Below are 17,330 nucleotides of genomic sequence, written 5' to 3'. Positions count from 1 at the left end.
CAGCGCCCGTCAATCAACCGCCCGCGCGCCCGCGCGCCCGCGCGCCCGTCCAGCGCCTATCAGTCAACCGCGCGCACGCCCGCCCGGGCGGAAGGGGCGGGTCCCAGGGCGGATACGCGCGCCCCATTGGCCGGCGGCGGGGGTAGGGCTTGGCGGTGCCGCGAGGTTGGCGCCGCCCCCAGCCCGCGGGGGGCGGCGGCGGCGGCGGCGGCGGCGGCGGCGGCGGTGAGCGTGGGCGCGGGCGGCGGCTGGGAAGGCGCGGGTGTCGTGGCCGTTGGGCCGCCGCGGCCTCCTCGTCCTCCGCGCCGGGCTCGGGGACGCCGCGCTGCGGAGGCCGGGCGCCCGGTGAGCCCGCGGGCTGCGTCCCGCGGGTCGGCCGGCGGGGGCTGAGGCGGCCGCGCCGGGCCTGGGGGGAGGGGCGAACCCCGAGAGGAGGGCCCCCGGGGGCTCGAGCCGTCCCCCGCCGCGTGCGCCCCTGCCCCGCTCGCCGAGCCCCCGCCGTGCCGCGTGCGCCCGCTCCCCCACCCGCGGCCGACCCCCGGCCCCGGGCCGGGCCTGGACCCTCCTGCGGCGGTGCCCGTGGGCGGCCGGCCCGGGAGGACAGCCGTGCAGCTGTCCCCGTCCTTTGAGGGCCACCGCCGCGGCAGGCGCGGTCCTGTGGGCTGCGCGGCCGAGGCCCCGCGCGGGGAGGGGTGTGCGCGCGGGGCGGGGCGGGCCTCGGGCGGGGACGGTCTGTTCGGGAGCCGTTTGCGTATCCTCGGGCGGGAGCGCGGGCGCCGGGGCGACCCCGCCGTGCCAGCCGCCCGCGCACAGCCCCGAAACCCCTGCGCCGATTGTGTTGCAGGGCGCCCCGCGGCGGACCTGCCTGCGCCCCGTCGGCGCCCCGTCGTTCCCCCTCGCCGCGTGAGCCCGAGTCATGACGGACGCCCAGTATGTCCTGTGCAGATGGGAGCGGCGACTGTGGCCTGCCAAGGTGACAGCCTGCGGTCTGTGGTTCCGGCCTGCGAGCGCTGCGGGGTGGCCAGTAGAGTCTCCGTCGGGACAGACCTGGGGGATCCTGGGGCGAAGAAGCGGGCGAGCGGGCGGCCGTCCTCCTCCCCCGCCTCGTGGGGTTTCTGGTCTGGTGCCCCTGAGGTTGCGCTTCCAGAAGTGTCATTTTTCCACAGTTAGGAAAAAACGAGCAGATTCAGCTTTAGAAAGGCGCGTACGGCAGCGTGTACCTCGAGGGAATGTCTGGAAGGGAGCCCAGTGCTAGTGACCGGGGGCAGTGCCCTGCGGAGACTTCCCAGCAGCGGGCGACAGTGCGCGCCCGCAGGCCGAGACCCCGCTCCCTGCCCGCGTCCGCCACTCACCCCCGTACCTTCCTGGCTGCCCCGTCTGCGAGGTCCCGGGCGGGCCGGGGTGCTGCTCAAGTCCGCGGTCCATGGGCTGCTGCGTTTGCGTCTGCACACCAGTGGTCCTTTGTGTTAACTGTTCTTGCATCTTGGTAACAACGGTTTTTTTTTTTTCTTTATCGTAGGTGTTGGCAAGAACTGAGACGTCAACGAAAAATAAGAGAAAAAAGGAATTTTTTCTAAGTGTTCAAATACTCTCGCTAGATGAAAAGTTAAGTGTTGTGGGTTTGTTAAATACTACTTTTTTCTGAATGGTATTTTTGGTGTTGCACCTCCGCACCCAAAGGTGAAGTCTACTCTTAAGAGTTTATTTTTCAGTTACTGTGAAGGACTCGTGCTCATAATCTTAAGAGGAAAATCCTGGTGGGTTTTTTTTTTTTCCACGTCCATTTGTAAATTGAAGATCCACATGAGGTCCACTGTGTGAGAGATTGGCAGAGAAATCGAATAAATATAAGTTACACACGGGAAAGTCTTGTTGGGGTTCACGTAGGGATGGTTCCTTCCCGCAGATTGGTGTGTCTTTTTCTCAAACTTGTGTAACAGGGCCATCAGTTTTGAAGTGTTTGATGTTTCAGCCTGTCCGTCCGTTTAGGAGCTACTGTTTGGCATTCAGAAGGCACACGCTATGTGGAAGCACGTTACTCTCTTGTTCTTGATTATTCGGAGGCGGGAGAACATAATATTACCCAGGATAATTAAAAGGCCCAGATCACATATGATTGTGGTATTGCTGCGTCTAAGGGAAGAATTCCCAATTCAGAAAGAATAAAACCTCGTCAGCTCCAGTTACAGCTTCCCCAGGCCCCCATCCCTCCAGAGCGGCCTCCTAAGCTTGCTTAGTCCCCAGCTCACACTTCCTTGCGGCTGGGAAGGTAATTGACTACTTGAGTTTAAAAGGAAAGCCCGTCCTTTTAAACTAAAACACACCTGCTGGGCTGTAAACAGCGTTTAGTGACAATATCGGCTACTCTGAAAATCTAACAAAGGAGTTATTTGTGCATTTGGAAGTAGGATTTGCCTCATAAAAGTCACAATTTGAATTCATTTTTACTCTTAAATCCAGCCAACTTTTTCTGTCTTAAAAAGGAAAAAAAAAACCACATTCACCAGGGTCCTTGCTGCCTCTCACCTCAGGCACATGAATTCCTAGTTGGCTGTGACTTTGGTTTAAGTGGAGAGTTGAGAAGGAAGAAATCGAGTTCTTTTGTCATCTAAGGAAAAACACTTTTGAAAATGTCTTCATGGCCTTGGCTGGTAGCGGATAACAGGTGTTTCTGTCCCTGCAGGATTGAGGTGAGAAGCGCAGACGTGGAAATCCTGAAGACGGCCCACATCGAACGGATCGCCTCCTCCCTGGGTAAGAGCATATCTCTAAATAACGAAGAGACTGTGTGGGGGAAGGAAAGACCCTGCTCCCCAGGTAACCCTGAGCCAAAGGAGAAGAAGGAAATGGATCTGTTTTCTTAAACCTTTGTAGAATTTACCCCAGAACCGATCCTGTTCTTGACTCCCAGTGTGGCCTGCCGTGAGCATTGGGATCTGCTGGTCACATCCATGGCCTCCGGTGTGCATTTGCCTCCATGAGGAGATGGGGCAAGATGCTTCCTTCCCTACCACCCCCATCCCACAGTAAGACTCAAACTGGTTTCGGTGCTGGTTCATTCTCTGCCTGGGGCTTGAGAGCAGGGGTTTGTGTATTTAAATTCCACAGCCAAGCTCCAGGGAGAAAGGACTATGTGATGAGCATCGTTGTTGGGTGCCCGTGGTCTGCCGGGGCTCTCCTCGCCGACACCCACCCCCTTTGCCTTTCCTGGTGGGAGGGAGGGCCCGAGCCCCACGGCGCTGGGGCTGATTGTGCGCTTGCCTGCTGGCGGCTCGGCAAACCTAAGCAGAAGTGTTTTCTGCCGCCTCAGAGCGGGGGGCACACACCCCTGTACCGAGCGCTGTGAGTCTTGTGGGAAGATTGACCAGGAGTCCTTCCAGTGGTGTGTATAAAGTAGGGTTCGTTTTCGTCTGCATTTGGAAAAACCGCTTTGGTTCAAAGCGGCATCCGCCCAGCACACCTTAGGCGGCGTCAGCCCCGCCTCCTGGACACGCATCTCCGATTGCCCCGGTTGTGTGGGGGCGGGGGGTCTGTGGGAGCCTTTACGAGTAACCCGGGAAGAGACTGGGCGGGAGGGGTCGTGCCCGCCGAGTTGCGATCCTGCACCCATCGCCTCGTTCACATAAACAGTGCCGTATCTGTGGGTCGGAGTGAATAAATACAACTGTAGCAGCGAGGAGGTCGGGCTCAAAGCTCCAGGCCCGTGATGCTCTTTTCTGGCTTGGAAACGCCCTCGCACAGAAGCACGGAAAATCCACCAGCCCACAATGGGTCCCTTTCATGGGCTGCCCCTCACCCCCACCGCCACCCAAGAACACGTTGTCGGCAGAGTTCTTTATGGAGTTGGCAAGGGTTTTTATTGAGCCTGATTGAGGTTGAAACTGTGAGGTGGGGAAGATGTGGGAAGCGTCTGAGTACGTTTTGCTGGCAGTATTTTTTTGTGACCCGGAGGGATTTATCTCTGTAACCCAGTCAGGTTGGGGTTAGTCAGTTGGTTTTGGAAAAGCGGAGCCCTACGGCCGCGAACAATGGCTGTCGTTCTGTGGCCTTGTCCCGCTCTGGGAAAGACGGAGCTTAGCAGGGTCCGTCCCCCCTTCAGGTGTGACAGCCCGTGCCGGCCCTCGGTGGCCATGCTCTGACAGCAGTGCTAGGCGCCTGGGCGTCACGGCTTTGTGTGCTTCTCATCCCTGCAGCCTCCCAGAACGAGGTTCCTGCTGAACCCCTGGAGGAGCTGGCCTACAGACGCTCGCTTCGAGTGGCTCTGGATGTTTTGAACCAGAGAACCAGTTTGCCTCAAGAAAGCTCTTCAAGGGAAGAAAGAACTGCTCTGTCCTCAGGAGAGAAGCCCATGGAACTGGCCTTCTCGCTCTGTGACCCCAGCTCTTCTGGTCTCCAGGAAGACGTGCTGAGCAATTCTGGACCTCAGAGGAGGGCACGTGTACGCCCAAGGCTGTCGGGTTCACCCACGTGTAGAAAGGACCCCAAGTGCAAAGACCACAAGCAGGAGCTCGGGACAAGTGAGAGTGCACGGGCCTCGGTGGTCCCCTCAGCCAGAGGTGGTTCTCAGGACGCCAGTGGGTCGAGAGCGTGCTGTAGAAGGCAGCCAGCCCTGAGGAAAAGGGGAAGAAGTTTAGCACAGGAGCCTAGCTCGGGTCAGAGAGTACCTTCGCTCTCAGGGGGAGACGGTGAACAAGAGAGCAGCCCTCCAGCCCCTGGCTCACCGCCCAGCGCCAGGGAGGAGGGTCTGTGGGCCAAAGGGCGAGACCCGGGTTTGTCTCCGTGTGGCCCCACTGTGCTCCCGACCCTGGGGCGCCCCGCCTGCCCAGATGCCCGAGGCCGCCCTGCCAAGCGGCTGCACCCAGATGGCAGTCAGAGGCTGCCCACCCCGCAGCGGGAGCCGGGGGCAGTGCCCAGGCAGAGGCCCAGGGGATGCATGACTCTGCGCAGTGCTGCCAAACTCAGCCTGCCTGCCCCCCAGCCTTCCCCAGAGGAGACAAGAAATCTTCGCATCCTGGTGGAGGAAGGTAAAGGTCTGCGACCGAGAAGGTCTTGTGCTGGCAGAGGGCGGATCTGGGTTCTCCCAGGGGCCGATGCGGGTCAGGCATTTGTGGGGTGTTTGTGTTTTTGTCTTTTTTAAGATTTTTTTTTTTTTAATTTGACAGAGAGAGACACGGAGAGAGGGAACACAAGCAGGGGGAGTGGGAGAGGGAGAAGCAGGCTTCCCGCCGAGCAGGGAGCCCGATGTGGGGCTCGATCCCAGGACGCTGGGATCATGACCTGAGCCGAAGGCAGATGCTTAAGGACTGAGCCACCCAGGCCTCCCTCACTTGTGTGTTTTTTAACCTGATCTTAATGAGGTCGTATCAAAACAGAGGCAGAGCAGATATTGCCCGATTCCTTTCTGTCTGTGTCTCCCACCGGGTTGTAATTCTGACGTGTGTCTTTTGTTCTGAACGGGAGAGGGCTGGGGGCGCTGGAGGCCGAGCCTGGTGGCTGCAGGAAGGCTGCGGCCGCACCCCCGGGGCTGGGCTCCGACAGATGCCCAGGAGTGCAGTGCGCTCCCCCCGAACGGGCAGGAATCTCAGAAGTGAGGGACTCACTCAGAAGGCTCCGACTTGCTCACAATTCCTGTGGAGACGCGCTGTTGTGTGGCGGCCGTCTCGCGCAGCGGCTCGTTTCCTTTGACCGTGGCGCTGTCCCGTCCTGTTTTTGAGCTGCTGAGTGAGAACTGTCCGTTTCTCGGGCCTCCGTGCCTGCACGCCCCCTCGCTACACACGTCCTCGGGTTTCTGCCCTGGGTTTAAGCGTCACGTGTTTAGACTTGGTGTCCGGCACGTCCGAGGCGGCAGGGAGCTGAGCCGCAGCCTGTCCCTGCGTCTGCCCGCCCGCCTCGGCCCTGGAGAGACGGCCTCCCCGGCCAGGCCCTCAGTCCGCTTAGATTGCTGCTTGTGCGCTTGCCCCTCGTGGAGACGCGGAGGCCTCCCCCCCCACGCTCTGTCTCCCGTTGGTTGCCTGTGAGTGTACTTTAGTCAGAGCGTACCCACCTTGCATCTGGCCGCGTGGAGCTTTTACGTTTGCGTTGACGGTCACGTATCACAAAATGTGTGTCTTGGGCTGAGTCCCTGAGACGCTGACAGTGAAAGTCTAATCTAACATCATTGGCAGACCGTCAGTCTTCTGGAGAGTCGGTCGACTTTAATCCCATTCATTCCGTCCTGGAGGAAGAGGAGGACGATGAGGAGCCACCCAGAATCCTTTTCTATCACGGTGAGTCCGGAGCGGCAGCCGGAGTGCGCGCTTCCGCTCGCGTGGAGCCCCTGGGCGGAGGCGGCTGGCGTTCCTCCTGCGCCCGCAGCATGCAGAGTGCGCTTTTCTGCCGTCGGTCTTGAGGGAAGAGGGCGTCCCTGCCAGCACGCTTCTCCTTTATGTGTCCTCCTGTCCCCTCCGTGGAGAGCCGGGTCCTGTCGCCACTGTTCGCGCTGCCTCCAGGCCTTTAGGGACGGCGATTGCTTGTCTGTCCAGAGAGGCAGGGTCTCCGGCCCGAGGCAGCGGGGCCCCGGGACCCCCTCCCACACGCATGTGCGGGCCGCACCAGAACAAACAGGCGCAGATGCGTGCGCTCGGCCCTCTTTGTGGAAGGACCTGAAATAAAGACCCAAGATCCCAAACCGACAACCGACAGCAATTTAGTTTGTTTCATGGAGTAAATCATTTAGAATGAATTTCGTTTTTAGATTTATCCATTGGTTCGTTTTACCATAGCCTGGTGTTTTTTAGCCTTATCGTTATGAAGTAACTATAGATTCACGATGAGATGTTGCAAAAATAATACGTGGAAGGGGGGGCGGGGGGACCTCTCCTCCAAGGGCGACACCCTGCGTGCCCTTGGACTCGGCTCCTGTCGGCCACGCCGCAGTGCGCTTCTCCCTATCTGTGCTGATGGTTGTGCGTTTTCATTTTTGCACCTGATGGTAATTCAGACACACTTTACACTTGCTCGTGGTCTTCTGATTACTCCTCGCGGCCACGCTTGTTCCTTACCGAGCCGTCCCCCGCACCATCAGGTGCCTAGATGGTTCCACGCCTGGGGGGGCTAAGCCGTGCCCGGCATGTGCCTCTGGGAAAGAGCTCTGCCGGCTTCGCTCCTGGAAGCAGAACTCGGCCAGAGAAGGGACCACGCGCCTTCTTGCAGATTCTTCCAGAAGGCCATTTTCGTCCACTGCTGCCGGCAGGGGGCCAGGTCACCACAGCCCCGAGAAACCCCCTGGTTTTTGCTTCTGTTTGATTTTTTCTTGTCCCCAGCCCCCCCGCAGCCTGATGTCTGTCTGGGTGTTTCCCGATACCTATTTGTCCTCACGGGGCCCTGACGGTTCTCTTAAAAACCAAACGCTTCTCGCCAGACGGATGACAGCCCTCTGCCTGCCCGCAGACCTTGCCTCGTGGCTGCGCTGGCCGCCTCTCGTGTCTGCGAGATGTTAACCTCACTGTTTCAACGTTTACGTTATCCGTTCTGGAGTTTTGTGTGCGGTTGGAAGTCTTGTTAAAGTTTGTTTAGGGATAATTGTGTGGTCACTGGATGATGATTTTGGTAATTCGTTTTTTTTCTCCCTTTGAAGATAAAGCCCAGTTTTTCAGACTGATGAACTTCTAGGAATTTGCTGCTTTTGTTGGGGTTTCTGAGCTACACTCTTCTTAAAAAGATGTTTGAATCTGGAATAACTTGAGATTACAGAGTCGGCCCCAGCTTGTCCCTGCTCAGCAGCGCGCGTGCCCCGCACTCAGGCCAGCGTTGTTGTGAGACTGCCTCGCAAACCGTGGGGGTCTCTGACGAGAGTTAGAGCATCAGGTTTAAGCGATCTCCGACAGACACGTTGTTTTCAGTTGTTGCATTTGGTGTCTGATGTGGATCTGACTTACTGTTTATCTTTTTGTCTTTCTTTTTAATTTAGAACCACGCTCATTTGAAGTAGGAATGCTGGTCTGGCTTAAACACCAGAAATACCCCTTCTGGCCAGCAGTGGTAAGCATCGGGGGCACCCCGCTGAAGCCCCCGCGCTTCCGCTCCCTCGCCCCCCATTCGTGTCGGCTGGACCCCCGGAGATTTCTTTACTGGGAGAAACCGACGGCCTTACGATTCTAAGCGGGGTTTCTGGAGACGGTTACCTGAGTAAGGGAAGTGCAATCATTTTGGCACAGTTGAGTGTGAGGGTCTTAGGTCCGGTCTTGACCGAGCAGGCTCAGGAAAACCTGAAAACCTGCGTAAAAAAATCGGCAACTTGCTGATTTCTAATACTGTGCGCTTGAGAGTTTCTCCTTTGGAGCTTTTAAATTGCTCAGATTTCAGGGTAGGGATCGGCTGTGCGTGTGCGGTGGATGGGCCTCAGTGCAGTGAAATCCCTGGCCCCGCTTTCTCCGTGCGCTGCGCCTGGATGGTGCAGGCTGTCCGTTTACTTTGTAGGCCAGGGCGGCGTGCCGGCTCCCCCTCCTTCATCCGGTGTCCTTTCTCCCCGTCCAGTGTAGATGGCATTCCGACGGCTCCAGCCCTAGGGCTTTAACCGGTAGTGAGAAACGGTGACGTTGAACCCAGAAAGGTGTTTTCAGGAGCCAGAGACGCTCCTGTTGCCGTGCGGCTGACATCCAGCGGGCAGCGTGGCCTCCGTCCACGGGGTGGACTGGCTGTAGGGTCCACATCCGGGCAGCGTCTGCTGGGCAGAAGGTGGAGCTTGAACATATGCAGATGAAGTGGGGGTCTCTGTGCAGTGTCTCTGCACCGTTGTTGGGGGTCGTTTATCAGGGCCTCTCGGCCTCCCTTCAGTATTTACTTTGTGGCAGACGCTCGTGTGTCCCTCCACCCCGTGCAGCTGGCACCCTTTTCCTGGACCTCTCCTCATTTTCACCAGTTCCTGGGGACCTTGCTGGGTCATGGATCTCCAAGGTCACAGGTTCCTGGGGTCAGCTCTCGGTTTACGGCTAAGCCGGGGACACAGAGAGGCACCGGGCAGAGAGGACGCACCACTGCCTCTGTGTCCTCAGCTGGTCCCACCCGCCTGAGCTCACTTTGCTCATCCCGAAAATGAGAATGAGCCTGTCCTGCTGAGTCAGGAGAGAATCGTGGGGTCGTCTGCAGAGGTGGCAGGCTTGGGTCTTTCTGTTAGGAGAGAGAGCAGAGCAGAGTGCCGCCTGGCCCCGCTCACCTGTGAGACTGAGTGGTGTATGCAGCAGACAGGGCGGTGGGAGAGCCTCCGGCCGGGGGCTTGGCCTTGGTCCCCCCGGCCCCGGCGCCCCTTGTCACACGCCGGCCATGTGCCAACCTGCATGGTTAACAGAGGTCAGGAAGGTAATTCAAAGCCATGGCCTCTTCTGGGTTCTTGATGCTTTATTTTCTTGGATTTGCCAACAGGTCAAGAGTGTCCGGCGAAGAGATAAGAAAGCCAGTGTGCTCTTTATCGAGGGGCACATGGACCCCAAAGGGAGAGGGTAACCCAGCTGTCTGCTCTCTGCAAACGCTTCCCGGGCGAAGGCCTGCCGGCTCGGGGGCGCCGGGATGGTGGGGAGGGGGCTGGGGTCCAGGGCCGGGATGGTGTCATGCCCCTGCGCTCTAGCTCCCCGGAGGACGAATCCCGGCAGAAGCCATGTTGAAAGGGACTGCTCGGGCAGTGCGGTGTCCCAAGCTTTACTTGCCGGCTTTGACGGGCGGCCCGGTTAGACACTCGGCGGATCCCGCCCGTTCCCCACAAACTGTACTCCAGTCGTTGCAGGTGCTGTGGGCAGTGACCCGGCCTCCACCTCCCACGGGTGGCCGGGGGGTGAGCATCCCGCGTGGCGGCCCCAGCCACGTCCCATAGTGCCTCTGTCCGGGGCTTCCTTGGGCAGCTGGTGCTGGCAGGGGCCCCCGCGGTCACCGCTAGTTCCATCAGAGGAGAGGGAACCGTCGTCCTGACTCAGGAGAGGGAGCTCCCCATTAACCTTCGTCTCTCTGCTTCCAGGATCACGGTGTCTCTCAAGAGACTGAAGCACTTCGACTGCAAAGAGAAACAGGCGCTTTTGGTAGGCGGACTGTGCTTCGTGCCCCGGAAGCAGCCGCCGTGCGTGGGGAGCGGTGCGCTCCCGCGTGACGGTGGTCTGCTGGGCCCGGCTCCGGCCGTTCTGGCGGGGACCACCACTGCCCTGGGAGGTTGCCGGCCGTCCCCCCGTTGTCCGGCGCAGAGGACGGTGTGCCCGGGTGCGAGGCCGGCGTCCTGACGCGGGCGATGGTTCGGAGGCTGTCCCTGCGCGTGTGTGGGGGGCTGAGTGCTCGGCCGCGGTGGCGCCCCACGGGGCTTCCTGGCCTTGCCAGTGGCTGCCCCCCCCGAGATGTCATCGGTTCTTGATCGTACACCGAGCCCACGAGCCACGAGGTGCTGGTCCGTTGCGCGCACTGTCCGCCCTGCGGTGCTATCCCAGCACAAACCCAGCCTCGGGGAGGGGTCCGTGAGCCCCCCACCCCAGTGCGGTTCTTGTCCCAGCCCGGTGAGCAGGTTCCTGGCTCCGTGTCACAGGCTTCCTGTTCGCGTGGACTGCCTGGGAGCTCGAGGGGGAGACCCCGGGGAGCCTTCTGCCCGCCGTTGTCTCTGAGTGCGGGCGGCCCGGGCTGCGGCGTGGGCGGGGTCGGGAAGGGGAGCGCCCACACCGGACCCCAGCCTTCTCTTCCTTCCACTCATGTGCGTGTCCCTGCGACGTAGTCCTGCTCCTGTCCTGTCTGTGGTGAGTGTGGTCACCACAGCTTCTGAGAGCGGCCTTCCTGGGCGCCCAGTCTCCGTCAGGGTGCCCGTTGGCGGGGCCCGGTTCTGGAAGAGGGCCGGCCGTGGCCTCAGGAGCTTCCACACGCCCGCGAGCGCGGGGAGCCGGCGCCCAACCCTCCAGGCCAGGGGCTGGCTCTGACCCCAGGGCCCCTCTCGGGGATCTGGATAGCTCTCCCAAAATGGGGGGAGTGGTCAGAAAGGGGAGCGGGAATCTTGCTTTGAGGTCTGTGTACCCCAAACACAGAATTGTGTTCTGTGACAAAGACGCGCATGGCCTCATGTAATCCAGACGCTGGGACAATGCTTGTTGCCCATCCTCCTGCTCCCCGAGCAGAGCCAGGCCCACCTGCGGAGTGGGGTGCACGGGGTCACTGAGGGCTTGTACGGGCGGCAGGAGCATGGCCTCCTGGAGCTAGTTTGGACTGTCCCGGGCTGTGCTGATGGACCGGCCCCGGTGTCACGGTCATGGTCTGGAGCTCTGCTTTCCCGAGCCAGGAGCCGCACCACCTGCTGTCCCTGTCCCACGGCTGCTACGTGTGGCAGCCACGGGGAGAGGGCCGGGCTGAGGTGGCGATAACAGGGCGTGGACCTCAGGTAGCGGGCCATCGTCCCAGCTCGGGTCCTCGGGGGGGGTGGGGGTGGGCATTGTCCTCAGTTTGCAGATGAGGACCTTGAGGCCTCGGTGGGCGTCCCCACGGGTGGCTGAGTGTCCTTCCTCCCGACTGAGCCAACACCATTCTAAGCCAAGGGCACAGGGATGACTCTTAGAAGGATTTGTCATACAAAGCCTTTCAAGTCTTGTTTGGGCGACATCAGCCACACGTTGGGGTGCTTGGCACCTTCCTCTACTTAGAGTCCCCAGCTCTCCTCTCCCAGAGTGCTCAGCTCCCACGTGACCACTTCCTGAGCAGCCTCGGCCCCAGACCTGGGCCTCTGTGTGTGTTTCCCCACGCGGCCTCAGCAGCCCCGCAGAGGGGCATCTGCTGGCTCTGCGGTGTGGACGCGGGAGCTGAGGACGCAGAGGGGGTTGGAAGAGCGCCTGTGGCCTCCTGCTGAAGCTGCTGCCTGGGTCTCGTTGCAGAACGAAGCCAAGGAGGACTTCGACCAGGCCATCGGCTGGTGTGTCTCCCTGATCACCGACTACAGGGTCCGGCTTGGTACGTGGGCGTGCACGCCCTTGGACAAAGGGGCCGAGCTGGGGGCAGAGCGCAGGCCTGTTTCCCATGGCCGCCCGGCCTGGGCCCATGGCAGTCTTGTCCCCAACAAGGGCAGGTGGGCAGACATGGGGCAAAGCCTGGGTGTGAACGGAATGCGGGGTTTGCTCTGAATCAGAGAGTTGGTCTCTGTCCACCCCACATCCGGCCGTTGGGAATCTTCAGACGGTAGCGTTTCTGGGCGCCCCAGGGGCGGTGGCACCCTGCCGGCCGCGCTGGTGTTGGGGTCCGGGCGGGGCTGACGCGAGGCAGGCATGCTGACCCCGTGTCCCTCGGGCCGCTCCCGAGCGCCGCCTCTGATGGGTGACGTGGCTCTCTTGTGCGTCCTCTGCAGGCTGTGGTTCTTTCGCGGGCTCGTTCCTGGAGTACTACGCTGCCGATATAAGTAAGCCTGGCGACTCCTCTTGAGAGGCGTGAAGCAGCTGTTTTCTGTGTCTGAAGCTCGGGAGGGGATGCGTCTGGGTGGAGGCTGCGCCCTGTCCCCAGCCTGACCCTAGATTGCCAGGAACAAGCCCTGACCGCCGCCTGCCCCCACTGCCCACCGGGCACCTGGCCTCTCCTCCTGCCTTCCCTGGTGCCCGAGTTTGGGGTGAACGGAGAGTCCCACCGTACCCCGGGGGCTCTGCTCGTTGGGGCAACACTGGCGTCGGGCTGAGCTGGGGACAGACGGGTTCCATCAGAGGAGGAGCCCTTAGGGCCATGGCGGTTGTGCCTGGGGGCCTGGGGGGGGGGGGGACTCTCCCGCAGAGCCCCCAGACAGCACAGTGAAGGGAGGAGGAGGGAGCCGTCCAACCCAGGCCGGCGGTCCCACAGACCTGTCGTTCGTCTGCAGGTTATCCCGTCCGCAAGTCCATCCAGCAGGACGTATTGGGGACCAGGTTCCCGCAGCTGAGCAGGGGGTACCCCGAGGAACCTGTGGTGGGGAGCCCTCAGGGGAGGAGGCGGCCCTACAGGAAGGTCCTCCCTGACCGGTCCCGGGCTGCTCGGGACCGGGCCAACCAGAAGCTCGTGGAGTACATCGTGAAAGCGAGGGGCGCCGAGGGCCACCTGCGGGCCATCCTGAAGAACAGGAAGCCGTCCCGGTGGCTGAAGACGTTTCTGAATTCGGGTCAGTACGTGACGTGCGTGGAGACGTACCTGGAGGATGAGGATCAGCTGGACCTGGTGGTGAAGTACTTACAGGGGGTCTACCAGGAGACGGGCAGCAGGACGCTGGCGCGGGTCAACGGCGACCGGATCCGCTTTATTCTGGACGTTCTTCTGCCTGAAGTGAGTGGACGGCAGGGCCGTCGTGCACGCTGGCGGGTGGGCGTCTATGGCCGCAGCCCAGGAACCGGGCCACCAGCCATGCGGGGCTGGGGTTTGGTGCTGGGATGGCGTTCTCCAGAAGTCTGCCCGGGAGGCCACGGCGGCGTGGAGACCCCGTGGCCAGTGCCGGGAGACGAGAGCCACATGCTTTAAACTGTGTGCACGTGGACGCGTTTCCGGAGTAGGCGTTGCTCATGGAGAGGGAGCTGTAGTTGTGTGGGACGCGCCCGCCGGGGCTTGGCTGGGCAGGCGCACACATGTGATGACTCCGGTGGTTTTGAAGGCGGGGGGGGGACCCTGCTGGGCACGTGTGAGCACGTGTGGGAAAGGTTGCCAAGCTCAAAGGTCTTTACTCTGTGCCTGGAAGCTTTCAAATACAAACGAGATGAAGATAGCGGCAGGGAGCCTGGGTGCCCAACACCCGGTTGGAATAGCGACCTCACGCGGTTTGTATCTCTAGCTCCCTCCCCCCCAGGTAATTGTGGGGGGGTTCCCCAAACTTTTTTTTTTTTTCTTGAAGATTTTATTTATTTAATTGACAGAGACAGGAGAGAGGGAACACAAGTAGGGGGAGTGGGGGAGGGAGAAGCAGGCTTCCCGCTGAGCCAGGAGCCTGATGCGGGGCTCCATCCCAGGACCCTGGGATCATGACCTGAGCGGAAGGCAGACGCTTAATGACTGAGCCACCCAGGCGCCCTCCAGTGTGTATCTTTAAGGAAGGGGTGGTTCTGCCCAGGGGACACTGGTCCCTATGTGGGGACGGCTGTGGTTCTCACGGGGGGGCAGGGGGCAGGATGCTGCTGGACCCCCACAGTGCCTAGACGCCTCCCGGAGAGCAACCTGCCCGATGTCAGCACTGCCCAGGGGGGTTGGGGGACCCTGTTCTAGACCATAAAGGCTCTGTTTGATTTTTAAGATTTATTTTTAAGTGATCTGTATCCCCAGCGTGGGACTGAGAGTCGCAAGCGCTCCCAACCGAGCCGGCCACGCGCCCCTCACAGGCTCTTTAAAAACACTTCCTGGGGGCGCCTGGGCCACTGTCGGTGAAGCGTCTGCCTTCAGCTCAGGTCGTGATCCCGGGGTCCTGGGATCGAGCCCCACATCGGGCTCCCTGCTCAGTGGGGAGTCTGCTTCTCCCTCTTCCTCTGCTCCTCCTCCCCCTCAAATAAATACTCTCTAAAAAAATAAAAAATCACATTTCTAGTAACCACAGTTCTGCTATTTCTTCTGAAGAAACGGAGAAGGATTTCTCAACGTCAGACATGCCGTGTGCTTGGATGATTGCTGTTATATTTTTCCTGTCGTTTGAACAGTGAACTTACAAATTTCCACAAATGGGCTTGTTGGGTTTGGTCCTGCCTCATTTTCTGCCTTTAGTGACACGAACTCTCGTGTCTCGTTCGAAAGACCGCGTCCTTCACGTGACTGCAGAGATCTCACGGACCCGTGCGTGTTCGTGGAGGCTGCTCGGAAGCTGCCCCCGGCCCCACGCGCATCCCTCTAGCTCTGCGGGCGCCATGGGCCCGCTGCCCGCGGCTGAGCGCCCTCTGCCCCCTTGCAGGCCATCATCTGCGCGATCGCGGCGGTGGACGCTGTGGATTACAAGACGGCTGAGGAGAAGTACCTCAGAGGACCGTCCCTCAGCTACCGGTAGGCTGCTCAGGGCGCTGCTCCCCAAGCAGCACAAGTGTGTCTAGAAGGGCTCGCGCTCCCTCGTGCTGGTGGCTGGGGCTCAAGGCCCCTCTTGCCGACAGGATGGTCCAGGTGCCAGCGATGGGCAGTGCACGTTAGCCCTTGGCCAGGAGTTGTCAGAGGGACCCAGTGACGCAAGCAGTGGGCGTTGTCCTCGGGCGCGTCCCTGAGCCGGTCTGGGCAGGCAGAGCTGGCCCCCGGCCCGGCCCGCGCCACAGCCCACAGGCGGTCCACCGGGGCTGCTCCCTGGGCGCGTGCCGGGCTTGCGGTGCCTAATCGCGTTTCGCATGGGCTCCTGTTTGCATTTCGAGCTTTCTCCCCTTGCCCCAGTGCCGTGGCCGTTTGAGAAAACACAGTAAGATTACACGGCAGCAGTTGCCCGGGCCGTTCCTAGCTGGTCAGAAGAATGCCGTGATCAAGATGTTTCTCTTCCGTTGGTGAGGTTAGCCGCCCTGGGATTTTTGGCCCCCAGAGCCCCTAATCCCGTCTCTGGGCTTGCTGCCAGGCTTGCTGGGAACAGGCTGGGCCCGCGTGGCAGTGACAGGCTGAAGACTCAACTAGAGTCACAGGCCAGGGTCTCTGTCCAAGGCTGCCCGGGCCCACTGTCACGGATGCCGGACAGCGAAGACAGCTCCCAGGAGGCCGCACTCCTTCCCGGGGGGGCCCCGCGGCATGCCAGGAGGCCAGGTCTCGGGGTGGGGAGGCCAGCTGCCAGGCTGGCCACGGAAGGGCCCGTCTGGCTCGGTGTGCAGGAGTGTTGGCCCAGATGAGTCAGCAGAGCACGAGGGGCCTTGGCAGCAGGGAGACTTGGTGTTTCTGTGCCTGGATCTCGGTGGTCCAGGGCGGTGCCCTCGACACAAGTACGGAATAGTGTTCTTGGGGGAGCAGGGTCGGGGCCGGGACCTGCCCCCCACCAGCGATTTCCTCCTCCGCGTCCGAGGGGCTGGCCGTTGTGCCTGTGAGGACGACTGTCCGTCTTCACGCTCTGCCGCTGCTCTTGGCCAGCCGTGGACACGCATGTGCACCTGCTGCGGACTCCAGGGGCGGGGCCTGTGGCTGAGTGCCGGCCGGCGGGCCCTTCCCTCAGCCTGTGCTGACGCGTCAGCGGTGCCCGCCCAGCGGCCTCGGGTTCGCCTGAGCCGCCCGCTGTCCCAGTCTGTGCTCTTTGTTACGGTCGCCAGCCCTGGGGGGCGTGCCCCAAACACCCATTAACGTAATTCTTATCATCAAGGAGTCGCTTAATGAGGACAGTTTGAAAGTTCACACTCCTTAAAAAGCCGTTTATTTTTTTTTTATGAATTGTGGTAAAACGCACATGACGTAAAATGTCCTGTCGTAACCGTCTCTGAGCGCACAGCTCAGCGGTGTGAGGCCCACTCGCCGTCCTGCGGCCACCCCCACCCTCCGCCTCCAGAACTTCCCATGTCCCCACACGGAGACTCCGTCCCCACGAAGCACGGACTCGTCTGTTTCATGTTCAAGACGAGGAATTACTAAGTGAGGTTCTCTCCTTCTGTTTTCTGAAGGGAAAAAGAAATATTTGATAACCAGCTCCTGGAAGAAAGGAGTCGGCGGTGCTGATGGTGGCTGGGGCGCGAGTGCGGTCTGCGGGCCCGGGGCCCGGGGTGTGCTCGCTTCTCATCCGTGGGTGCTCTTTTCCTGGATTTTGTGGAAGGTAGAGTTCCTGATTTTGAAACAAAAATGTGTTTTATTTTATTGCATATCATTACTTGTGACTGTACTGTATTGTTTAATAAAAGGTGCACATTTGTTTTTTTATGTTAAAAAGCACTGTATCCAATATTAAACAGGAGTTTTAAGAAAGCCTCTGTGAATGCGTTCCTCCAGAACACGCGTGTGTGTCCGTGTTTGCCTCCTCTTGAGGCAGGCCCCGAGGCCACGGTGCCGCGCTCGGGTTTCCTCGCGTTTCAGCTCTGCTGTCCTTCCCTGTGCGGAGAACACGTGCGGCAGGACCCTCCAGCGGCCGCTTCCCACCCACCCCCTGGTCCCGTGTGGATGTTCCCGTGTGGCCGCATCTGGCCCAGTGCTGAGCGCAGTCTCCCCGGAGGGCGGGACCCCCACCCGTAGCCGCCTCAGTCACTGTGTGTGTGGCCGTGGGGTCGCAATGTGGGGACCGGCTCCTGCAGAAGCAAGGCCTTTGCCTGGAGGCCAGGCTCACGTTCCTGCCCAGGCCCAGAAAAGGAGGCAGCTGGGGGGTCACCCTGGTACCCGAGGGTCCCCAGCGCGGGCCCTGGCCTTTGGAGACCTGCCATGGCCTGTCCTGACCCAGTCACAGAAATTCTGTGGCCTGTCAAAGCCATGCTCAAACGAACTCT

General features: G+C 60.6%; 1 protein-coding gene across 4 annotated transcripts; it reads left to right on the top strand.

Annotated features, from left to right (window-relative positions):
• Window positions 1-207: 207 nt before the first annotated feature.
• PWWP3A (PWWP domain containing 3A, DNA repair factor) lies at window positions 208-16,818 on the top strand. 4 transcript variants are annotated; one of them, XM_078058352.1, is made up of 14 exons: window positions 208-225; window positions 845-973; window positions 1,520-1,605; window positions 2,684-2,754; window positions 4,194-5,024; window positions 6,165-6,266; window positions 7,949-8,019; window positions 9,400-9,476; window positions 9,986-10,046; window positions 11,862-11,937; window positions 12,329-12,379; window positions 12,827-13,263; window positions 14,864-14,952; window positions 16,521-16,818. In XM_078058352.1, exons 2-14 carry the CDS (start codon window positions 917-919, stop codon window positions 16,573-16,575), a joined length of 2,064 nt encoding a protein of 687 aa, XP_077914478.1. In that variant the 5' UTR covers window positions 208-225; window positions 845-916; the 3' UTR covers window positions 16,576-16,818. The 4 variants fall into 4 exon arrangements, with proteins under 4 accessions (XP_077914478.1, XP_035956572.1, XP_035956573.1 ...); XM_036100679.2 differs by lacking the exon at window positions 208-225 and adding an exon at window positions 232-345; XM_036100680.2 differs by lacking the exon at window positions 208-225 and having other exon boundaries at window positions 952-973; window positions 1,520-1,606.
• The last annotated feature ends 512 nt before the right edge of the window (window positions 16,819-17,330 follow it).

The sequence above is a fragment of the Halichoerus grypus genome, chromosome 1, assembly GCF_964656455.1.
Source record: "Halichoerus grypus chromosome 1, mHalGry1.hap1.1, whole genome shotgun sequence".
Taxonomy (NCBI): domain Eukaryota; kingdom Metazoa; phylum Chordata; class Mammalia; order Carnivora; family Phocidae; genus Halichoerus; species Halichoerus grypus.
This window is presented reverse-complemented; position numbering and strand designations above follow the sequence as displayed.

Excerpts from the sequence above, each read along its gene's own strand:
- PWWP3A (XM_078058352.1), top strand. The coding sequence starts at position 917 with ATGACGGACGCCCAGTATGTCCTGTGCAGATGGGAGCGGCGACTGTGG. Across the intron at positions 974-1,519 it reads GGCGACTGTGGCCTGCCAAG|GTGTTGGCAAGAACTGAGAC; the intron begins GTGACAGCCTGC and ends TCTTTATCGTAG. Across the intron at positions 14,953-16,520 it reads GGACCGTCCCTCAGCTACCG|GGAAAAAGAAATATTTGATA; the intron begins GTAGGCTGCTCA and ends TGTTTTCTGAAG.